The sequence below is a fragment of the Anarrhichthys ocellatus genome, unplaced genomic scaffold (assembly GCF_004355925.1).
Source record: "Anarrhichthys ocellatus isolate YVR2014 unplaced genomic scaffold, GSC_Weel_1.0 scaffold14, whole genome shotgun sequence".
In the NCBI taxonomy this organism is placed as follows: domain Eukaryota; kingdom Metazoa; phylum Chordata; class Actinopteri; order Perciformes; family Anarhichadidae; genus Anarrhichthys; species Anarrhichthys ocellatus.
Window position 1 is genome coordinate 7,221,705 of NW_022280044.1, and position 11,080 is coordinate 7,232,784.

General features: G+C 42.6%; 2 protein-coding genes across 2 annotated transcripts in view; one reads left to right on the forward strand and one right to left on the reverse strand.

Moving 5' to 3' along the window:
- The window catches only part of LOC116387309 (SH3 domain-binding protein 5-like), an 11,241-nt gene extending 4,219 nt beyond the window's left edge, over positions 1-7,022 (reverse strand). Inside the window, exons 1-3 of the mRNA XM_031854275.1 lie at positions 6,762-7,022; positions 6,224-6,286; positions 3,596-3,724 (exon numbers count right to left, since the gene is read on the reverse strand). Coding sequence (XP_031710135.1) covers positions 3,596-3,724; positions 6,224-6,286; positions 6,762-6,857 — 288 coding nt within the window. The 5' untranslated portion in view covers positions 6,858-7,022. The remainder of the gene's footprint in view (positions 1-3,595; positions 3,725-6,223; positions 6,287-6,761) is intronic.
- Positions 7,023-8,708: 1,686 nt separating this feature from the next.
- The window catches only part of mturn (maturin, neural progenitor differentiation regulator homolog (Xenopus)), a 5,536-nt gene continuing 3,164 nt past the window's right edge, over positions 8,709-11,080 (forward strand). The window contains exon 1 of the mRNA XM_031853636.1: positions 8,709-9,151. Within this exon, the coding sequence (XP_031709496.1) occupies positions 8,993-9,151 (159 nt within the window). The 5' untranslated portion in view covers positions 8,709-8,992. The remainder of the gene's footprint in view (positions 9,152-11,080) is intronic.

Genomic DNA, 11,080 nt, shown 5'->3' on the forward strand with positions numbered 1-11,080 from the left:
ACACACACACACACACACACACACACACACACACACACACACACACAAAGACAAGCGTGCCTTCATCCAATTGACAAACAGGAGCTTTGTCGCTAAGAAAATCTGACACTCTGTTAGTGGGCTTTTCCTGCCCACAGTCCCAGTCAGTAGGTGGATTCATCCCGTCATGCTGGACATATTTGGACCCACTCTCTCCACTCAGACAGGCGTGATTTAAAGGTCAATGTATTGGCTGAATACTAAGCAGTTACAGGAAAAAAAATCTGATTTCCTAGAATAAGATAAATGATGAAGAAAACCGGGTTATCTGGGTAATCTTGTGACAGCATAAAACTTTGCAGATGAGGATTCCCACATGGAAATGTGTTATAGCAGGGATTTATCTTGGACAATCACCTTCACTTGCTGGTGAAAGTATAATATTAAAGCCATAAAAATAAACCAAAAAGAATTTCATAAGAACTTGTTCCAAGACGAAGCAACAATATCGAATTTAGCAGGGGCTGTAACATATACATACATGCACACATTAACATCATAATCCATACCTACCTCTACATATTAAACATAAATCACAGATGAAAGAACACAACATCCTAGCCCTCCTACACATCTTCAGTTTTAAGAAGGTGAAATGGTTTAAAGCAGGCAGAAAGGTTACAGCAGACGCATCTAAGGACAACTCTCTGGCATCATTTGACATGCATCTGAGATATTGTGCAACAGCGGGCCGTCCCACTGTTACTCATCCTTTTTAAAAGCTTTATGGGGTTGGAGAACATTTTGTACAGAGCAACAGTTTAATGGGACACGTTTCCCTTCAAGCTGAAGGGAAATCACTTATTGTACGTGTTCAACCCTTTGACATTTTATACCACCCTGTAAGTCCCTTTTTTCTGTTTTAACTGATTTGTCTGTCTGCATTGACTCTCTACAATAGTAACAACTCCAGTTTGTCTTTCTATCCTTGAGCATTTTGAATGGATTATTGTATGCTATTGTTGCAGCTGAATGGCCATTTTTAACTATGAAATAAAGCCGTCTATTCATGTTAAAACTAAAGACTATTTCTACAGTTTCAAACAGATTGAAATCCAAATGTATTTTCTCAAAAGCAATAGATGACGGGAAAGAGAACTTGACCCAAGCTGCAATGAAATGGATCATACAAATAGTTATCAGTTGTTATTTCCTCTACCTTAATTTGCTAATCGGTGCTTTATTTTAGAAAAGGTTTAGTAGTTATATGCCTATACTCAGTGTGCAGTGCATTAGTTACCGATTTGACACCTTACCTTAACCAAATGTATAAGAGTGGAACCACAATACTCTCCAATGGTCCGTCACAATTTGAGCTACGTCCGGTGCTAGGTTCTGCACACAACCAAACTACAGGTGTGAAAGCACCCTAAAACAGTAAATTTGTGACGTAAAACCAAAATATTGCGCTTAAACGTACTAAAATATAGAGTTGAGGGTGAATTGCAGTTCTGTGTTCGTCACTACGAGCGACACATTTCACGTTAAACGGCTTTAACAACTCCCAAAAGGTCGGTGTAGTTCTCTCAGCTGTTACAAGCTTTTTCTCACGGCCTTCCCTGTCTTTCTGTTACATTAACCCCTGTGACATGACCCCCTGCCACTGTCGGCCCATATTCATGATAAAGGATCCAACAGTGACGTGAGTAAGCGCAGATCTGCATCGTCTCGCGCAAATTGTCGAAAATCCGAAAGCGGGCGTCTTTCGTGTCTGTATTGTTGCGATATCTCGAATGATTAGGTAACCTAGCGAGGTTTGAAGGTTCCCCTTCGAGAAGGTGAAGAGGGAGAGGAAGGGAGTGGGAAGATAAGTTGCTCTTTGCGCCGTGTCTGTCGTCTTTGTCCCTCCGTCATGACCCATTTCCCAGGCTGAGAGAAGAGAGGGGGTGCAGGGAAAACAGAAGGACGATGATAGATATTTGATGAGGAGAAAACACGAGCAAGGAGACTTTAACGCCATCCATCAATGGCTTTTGTCAAGTTGGAGATAAAAAGTCACCCAGAAGTCACCGTCCTTCACGGGACTTCCTGGACAGAGCAGCAGCACACGTCCCTTCTCATGCCGGGGTGGCGTTTACTCATCGTGTTGTCAGTAGCTAAGCTGACCGAACACAGTGACTCTGTGAATCTCTGCCTCTGTGAGTAACATGCATCAAAGGTGGAGGGACACAATTTTGCCATTATCTTTGTGGCACAGAAGCCTGCTGAGCATGGTGACGGCATGCAAATGAAAGGCATTGTTATCCGGTAATTAACTTGATGTCACAGATCCCACGATATCTGACCGTCTGTGAGGGCAAACAATACGATGGTTTTGTTCTGAAAACCATGACACGCTGTCTCGTCGTGTACGCATGACCTGGCCGTGCTCATGACTCCTTTTTAATTCACGTGCCGAACACTGTCATCCTGTCTGACGCCTTTTCTCTTGAAATTCAACCCATTTACAGTTTTCTGGAGAGATGTGGAGAGAGGTGATGACACAGGGAGGGAGAGAGGGGGTACAGACAGACAGACTGGTGCTGAAGACAATGATGGGTAAAAAGGACAAAAGATGGGACACTAGAGGCAAATTCCTATACACCACACCCCAGTTTGTTGGAATGTAGGAGTATAAACATGGGGGGTTGGGGGAGACTGGCTTATGGGTGGGGGTAGGTACAACAGTGTGTGTGTTGAGGTCAGTGAGGCTAAGCATTTGAATCCCTTTAAAGTAGGTCATGTATTAAATAATAAATATTCATCCATAAATCATGACCAGACAATTCGCCAGTTTAACCTGGGGGATTCATCGGCTTTGCTCTATATAATCCCCCTGATCTCACACGCGCACACACACACACACACACACACACACACAGAGACAGGCAAAGCTAAGGAAGGCTTTGGATCTTTTCACATGAAAGCAGGTCCCATCAAAATTCAAAACCTCCCAGTAATCCCCGACTCTCACGTGTAACTGTTAAAGGCAGAGGCTACTGGCAGGTAGCTAGGACACGCACACATACGAAATCTATTTCAGTTAGAGAGCTCAGCTATGACACCAATGTCAGCCTTATGCTTCTGATGAACGACTCATAAGCTTCTTCCTCATTGGCAGAGAAGTGGGGTGGCGCCGGACTCTAAATTTCTGGTGCTGCCCAATCAGATCAAAGCCTCAACAGGGCGGAGCAATTGAACAGTGAAAGGACGTGACCCATCGGAGAGGGGACTGCACTTCAACACCTACTTTGCATCTACCTGCAGCAGCGCAGCAAAGGAGGCAACACAGATTGTGGAAAACATGGCAAGTCTAGCAGTTTCAGTGCAGCTCAACTTCTCTTCCACACACACTGGGTGTGTGTATGTGACACTAGCTTAGGACACAGAGGTGTGACTGAGTTTAAAAATAGGTATCGTGTGACTGTGCTCCCTTTAAGTAGATATGAACTGAGCTCTTTAAACTTCTCATCGGTAATCCTCAGTAAGCCTGCCCTCACACTCGCTGTCTGCTGACCTCAGTCACTCCAGCTGTGTGTGTGTGTGTGTGTGTGTGTGTGTGTGTGTGTTTGTCTACCTGTCGTGCTATTTTGCGGGCTTCCCAGTAGGGTTTGGAGTCGTCCACAGCTCGTCCGATCCTCTTCACCTGCTCGTCCAGCTTCACTGTTGCCTCAACCAGCACCGCGCGAAACCGCTGACGGCAGTCCTACACAAACGCACACACACACACACACACACACAATATATATATATATTTTTCCCATATAATTCGTTGTCTGTTGATCCACTGATTTACTGACCACTCATCCTGTGGTCAATAATAACTATAAAACTCAAAATAAAATAGCTAATTTATGTGGCTGAAATAATATTCACTGAAAGTCTGCTTAAGTGGATGGTATTTTTTTAAACATTTTCAGTTTTACAGGAAAAATAAATTTGTTCACTACATTTAAGAAGGCGGCTGTGACATTATAGAACACAAATATGAGGTAATTGTTTACAAAATTTCACCAGAAATGCAAATACTTTGTTCTTTTAAATGTCACGGTCGCACCACATGACATTTTTAAAGCCAAATTCATCTAGATGAAGAAACGCTAAAATCACTTTAAGAAATGTTATATGAATTTATCTGTGCACAACATTCATTTTTGAAGAATTGTAATAGATATTCTTAGTTTTTGGACCCAGCCAAATTTGAACGATGGAAAAAAATCTGCAAGAATATAAAATTAGGTTTCAAAATTGTGAAAGAATAAGCGGTATTCTCTGCTCTGAAACCACACTCAACCATGGGTGAGGCTTGATGTGTACAGTTACAGTGTGTAACTCCACAATTCAGCACAATAATCAGAAACTTTTCACGTTTTCAGCAATTATTTTCTGGCATGTATAATGTGTTAAGAAACAAATTCCAGATTTCACTTTACACAGACTTTAATGTTTTAAGCTTTAGCCACGGGTCGGGCTTTCCTTGCGGCGTGTGATCTCCTGCTGGCCGTCATCAATTTGGCCTGGCGCCTCCCAACTCTTCTAATTCAAGTCATCACTAAACCATAAGCCAAGCACATGCATTGAGACGCAGCTGTGTGTCACTTTTGGTTGTTGAGCGTACATTCTTTGGTGAACTCATGTTGTGAGAACTGTTATTGCGAAATTGGCAACATCTGTCTGTGTGTGCACATTTCTTTAGCGTAAAGCCCAAGGTGGCACAGCGACGGTAGACCTGTTATTCATGGCCGGCGCCTGTCATCTCCTATATGGCAGGGTTACCGACTGTGCGTCTACATGTGTTGCAATTCACAGAGAGGGTAGTTTGAAACCTGCATCCTGTTGGATAAACGGACGGAAGAATACAAGAGAGGGCAAAAGAGGGAGAAGGAAGAGGGCGCTACAGGAAGCACACTTCCTGTGACATCGTTACGTTTCCTGACTTCCTGTTTCTGCAATGAGATGGTGACGCTGCGTGCAGGCTTTATTCTGTACGCTATTGGTCATATGTATATATATTAGGGGATGTCACTCACTCGTCATCTCTAACACAATCTTGCATCTCTGCCACGAGAGCTTTTACCTTTTATGCTGGCAGAGTATAGAGAGCCTCAAATATGAGCATGGATTTAACCTCATTGCCTCGGCTTTTCCTGAATCCTCTGAATCTACTGTACACACTCCTTAATCAACTCCAGACTCAGCAGGGAAACAGCCTGCAGCTGCACTTTTCACATTCTTCAGCTCTGCAACTTTCATTCTGCCTCACGATGAATCACCTTCTTTCTTTTTATGTTTGCTTGTGTCTGTTTTGTTTTTTTTATCAGTGACACAACTGTTGCTTCAAAACATTGCCAGTTTCATTCCCTCCCTCCCCCATCAGTAAAGATGCACTGGATCTATAAGAATGATCCATAATTTAGCTGGAAAACATGAATAAAGCAATATATAACAACGGTACCAACATTGAATAAGTGTACAAATCCTGTCCTATCTTTGTCTGTTACATTTATTTGTGCAACTTGCTTGTGGCGTTCGGACGTGAGTGAAGGTTTAATGAGAAACAGAAGAGGCCTACTTTGAGGAAAAGAAAAACATGGCCTGCCTCTGGAATGTTTTGACTTTTGCTGAACAGTAACCTGTCTAGTAAGCGTTTAAATCCAAGCGAGCGCTGTAAAAAAAATAAAAACTACTACCATCCATCTTTCTGCTGTTCCTCGCTGCATTTTGTAGCTTTAAAAATGTTGTGTTTTTAAAGAAAACGAGAGCACCTGGTATTTAGATTGCTCCAAACGTGCCATTTAAATATTATATTTAACATTCAGATCACAGTTAGGCCTAAGAGTTCATACGCTGCAGTGTTATTAAGGAGGAGTGACGGCTGCTGCTTCAGTTTTTCCACATTTTCCCTCAGAAGCAGCTCCCACATTTAGAAAATGTCCATCTCTGCGAGACTTTCCGTGTAAACCGTTTTCTATGCAATGACTTCACTGCCAGGAAAAGTCCTTAAAACCGAACTGGAAACGATATGAATAATCTCACAGCTCTAACAGGATTCCTCTCTTGTTTAGACTGAGATTCTGAAAGTGAGACTCGATGGCTTCTCGAGGCGGGTGTTGGAGCTCAGCCATGACTGGGAGTGTTTACCCCAGTGGGGAGGGAGGCACTGATGATAATGACAGTCGTGCTGGTGGTTGGTGCTTCGTCTTACCTCCAGCTCGCTCTCCCAGCGGTTAATGTCGTCTGTGGACTGGTTCAACTTCTCCAGCTCTCCCTGTTTACAGGAAACATGGCATTCATGGAGAGACACGGAGGGAAAGAACAGATTGTGAGTCTAGAGGCCCAACTGTGTGACTTCAGGTTACCAGATTGCTGAGTGTGCAGCCGTGTGTGTGTGTGTGTGTGTGTGTTTGTGTGTGTTGAGAAAGCGTTAAAGGAACAAATACTCTTCGTTCTATTTATCTAAGATTCTATTAAATCATGCACAGTTGACACATTCACGAAAATACCTTGTGTTGAGTGGAACAGTAGTTGTTGCATTAATATAATAAAGTGGTAATATTTCACATTTCCCTGGTTTTTACTGTATATTTATGTGTGTGTGTATGTGTGTATAGTCTACTGAATGTAAGGTTAACACATTTTAAGACAATATTCCACACAACCTGACTTTCACTGGGCTTCTTAATTCGGTCTCAATGTCACTTTAACTGGTGGCCACATCTGGATTACATTTTTAAAAATCCCACCTGGATTCTTGGATCCACTTCTTCCGTTTCTTCTTCCTCCTCATTGGCACACTGCGAGTCCTCCTCACAATTATTTCCATTTTGTAAAGGATCCATTTTCAGGATATCTGGAGATTCTTTTTTGGGGAAAGAAAATGTGGGTCTTCACTGCAAACAAAAGCGCGACTCCGGGGTGCCGGACAGCAGGGACGTCCGTCCTCACTAACCTTTGCACAGAGTCTGTTGCATGCTTCAGGCGGTTCTTTTAAGGTGTCGGTGCTTTTAGAGGAGCAGAGGAGTCCGCTGTCTGCAGACCGAGCAGCGCGTCTGACCGCTGGGAGATCCGACACACGCACTGTGGGGGAGAGCACAACCTCGGGGATAGGCAGCAGCACAACTGTGAAAAAGAAAGTTATAAAGTCGCTATATGACTACTTCTGGTTTCGACTTTCAAAATAAAAGCCATTAAGCGTAGCAGCACTTTTCGACTATGATAGTCATCAATATGTTGATTCTATGTCAAACAACCCTTATCATACAAGAAATAATTATCTTTAATATATTAAAGAATCGTGTTTCTGTTTGTATGTAATGAAAAAGTTCATTTACAACTTAAATTACGATACATAAACTAATATGATACTTTCTCATTTAATCATAATTTTAAAAAAACTATTAACAACTTGTGACTGGTTGTTGTTGTGTACTAGTATTAAAAATTCGTATTATTTACATAATGATCTGTACCTTTTTTGTACTTAATTGAACTTATATGACATGTTTTTTCCACGAATCCATCTACTGTCCCCCAAACTATACCCTTTTATTTTGGCAGGACAGAGGCTCAGAGGTTCTGGTCTTATTGAGCCTCCTTAATGCGAGCTTGATTCAGCTCCAGTGTGGGCTGGTGAGCTGGTTTCACTCGCCCTCTGGTGGTGAGGACTCCTGGGAGCAGGGAGGGTCAGACTGGAGGCATTCCTGTGAACACGGTGGTGTTTAGTTGAACCAGTGGTTTCCAGTATGGCAACGGTGGGAAGTCATTAAAGTATATATATTTTTTCAGAGTTTAGGTGAAGTGGTAGTTCTATAAATATTTCAGAATTAAAGTTAATGTATTTGGAAAAGGACTATATTAAAGCTGAATCTCGTGGTTTAATTTGTCATTTATTGCTGTTAATTAAGTGAAGAAACATAAGAAGGTTTTTGGTCAAAATATAACAGCAGTATTATTTTTATTGATGTTGTATTTATATATATTTGTTTACTATCTAAGCTGGAGAGTTAAATGCTGACCATGAAAATAGTAGTTTGACCAAACAAAAACAATTCTTAGCAGGAGGACGAAGGTCATCCACTTGGTAGACATTTACCAGAGCCTTCAGCCACATCCGGGTCTTGATCAGTAGAGAGTTGGCTCAGGTCTTTACAGTTAGTTTTGTTTTTTTTGTAAGAAAAATATAAACATTACCAACCAACTGGAGTTTGAAGTTTAGGTCTATACTCATCCTTGGCAAGTAAAACCAAGCTCTACTTTATGAAGATATGGTTATGTAGGCTATAACGTAAAATATATTGTTATAATTGGGATTTTGGGGAACTGGTCTTTTAGTGAGTTCCAGTCTAACATTATATAAATATTTTTTAAACGTATATTATGGTAGTATCGGTATTTAGACCTCATTTATTAGTTAATGATGATGCTGGTGTTCTCCATACACACAGTATATAGTGCATATATTTCTGTATAATATTCCTATGCTTCTCCTTGGGCAGCTTCTACAGCACTAATGCATAATGTAAAGTTCCCCGGATAAAAGGTTGCAGGTTTAAAAACAACGACACAGTAAGTCTGCCTGCACTGTGAGTCAGTTGGGAGCGGGCCTATGGGCTACAGCGCCTCAGACATGGACGGCTGCCCGGCTTCACTGTTCGTCATCGCGTTTTTCCGCTGCGTCCTCCTGCGTATGCATGTATGCGACCGACGGGCTGATTTCATAACGTGGGGAGGAAGAGAGGAATGGGGCTTTGAGAGCGGATGAGCACCAGACCCGGTCGGTTCTGTGCACCCAACGGTGTTATCGCTATTCCCGGGCCGTGCAGACGGTGCACTAGAGGAGATGCGGTAGTGGAGGCTGCTGATGCTGCTGTCCGATCAGCTGTTTTTTTTGTCTTGAGCATCATCGCCGCGACGGCCAGAGAGACCCGAGATCAAGCTCCGGAGCCAGGGGACACCGCAGACCGGATAACGGAGGATGGAGTTCAAGCATCTGGTGGAGGCGGCGGAGAAGTGGTGCTCCGGGAACCCGTTCGACCTCATATTCGCCGAGGAGGACGACGAGAGGCGGCTTGACTTTTACGCAGAGCCCGGCGTCTCATTCTACGTGCTGTGTCCCAGCGGCACCGACAGTTTCGTAAGTGAGCTTCTGCAGGGCCTTTAGCTCTCTCGCACTCGGTGTGCGCGTGTGTGTGTGTGTGTGTGTGTGTTCATATACGTGTGTCGAGGTGGGGTTGTCCTTCTTGGTCCCGGCTGATAGACACGGGGGAGGAGAGGAGGGGAGGTGGGCCTTTGGGCGAAGAGTGGAGGGATGATGTCATTTAACTTTGGGTGCACCCCCACCCCCCCCACCCTATGTCGATGTTGTTTTTTCCCTTCATCATAATCAACTGCGATAACCCTCTGAACCACATCACCAACAAATTGTCCAGGTTATAAAAACACGAGGCCTGTGAATTTCAAAATAAAAGCTCTGCACAACATCATGTTGCATTAGGAACACAAAGAAGGCCTCTTATATTCATGTATTCGTTGGGACATAGAAGTAGTTTACTTTTCTCTTAAAATGTAATTTTCTTTATATTTTTCTTTATAGCAATGAAGGCATCATTCTGTCAAAAAGCTCAAACTTTGTTTTTTACACCAAACTAGTGAGTGGATAATTACCTCGTTAATTCACTGACTGACTTATTTGTTTAGAGAGGTTCCTGTTCTGCAGACATATAGTAACTAATTAACAAGGGACACATTTCCATATCTTTATTTTGAAGGAATTATTGACAGTTCTCTGCTGAGATGCATAATCTAAATAATCCCAGTGAAACTTTATAAAAAATGTTTGCCTGGACACAAATAGAGTAAACAAATTTAAATATTTGATGCTGTTGTTTAAATATGTTATCCATGGTCTAAAGTATGTTTCTAAGAGCCTAAGCGATAACGGAGTCAGCCTTAAAGAAACACCATGTGAATCTTTTCTGTACATTAATTATTGAACATGAACCTCTTAAATAGTTAAAATAGTCTAAACACCCAAAATCAATATGGAGGATATGAGCTCAGTGAAGGGCTGAGCAATGTGTGGAAAATCAAATATTACAATATTATTATCAAATACCTTGATATTGATAATGTGACGATATAGGGCTGACCAGTGGTGCTTTCAAAAAATATCTACACAATGAAACTTTTGATAAATCATTTTTAATAATGTGGTTATAATGATTAAGTGGGTAAAGGCAGATGACATAACTTTTTACTGAATCCTTAGAACCATGGAAAGACTCGACGTATGCCATATAACCGTATACAAAATTTAACATATCTAATCTGATATTACAATACCGATGGAATATTAATATATTGCCCAGAGCTCAGTGTCTTCGCTTGCAGCTACAGCCCCACAGGCCGTCTTGACACTGGCTACATCCTGGTCCAGTGTGGTCCAGTGTGGTGCAGTGGTGGCGTTGTGAGCCATAAAGCTGCCGAGGCCAGACCCGCCCTGCTCCCTCCTCCTGCTCAGTGACGGGGGCTCACAGGGCGGGGAGCAGATGGAGATGAATGACATAATGACCTAGGAGCCTCGGCTCCTGGGTCATTATGTCACACCGACCGTGCCCCGGTCTCTCCCACTGACTGCAGAGCAGGGCTGCTTAAACATGGGGGCTCTCCATGGCTGGTGGTGGAAAATATACGACTGCTGCATCATCGAACCATGTTATTCAGAATATCATTACAGAGGAAAAAACACACACACAGCAGAGGGTTAGATAAGTATATACAGTATATGCACCTATGTGGTTAGTTCTCTCACCACCAACTTCATTTTCCACCTCCCTTCCTTTTTGTCTCACTTTATCTCCCTCACAACAATCAGTTTGTCTCCAGCTTTTCTATCCATCTATCTAATGCATGTTAACTGCTGCAGCACTGACACTCGTGGACACACACACACACACACACACACCTTCACAGTTCTCTGTCCAGAATAACTATCTTGTCTCTCGCTCGATCAATACTTCTACAGCAGGGCGTCTCACGTGCTCTCTCTCTCTCTCTCTCTCTC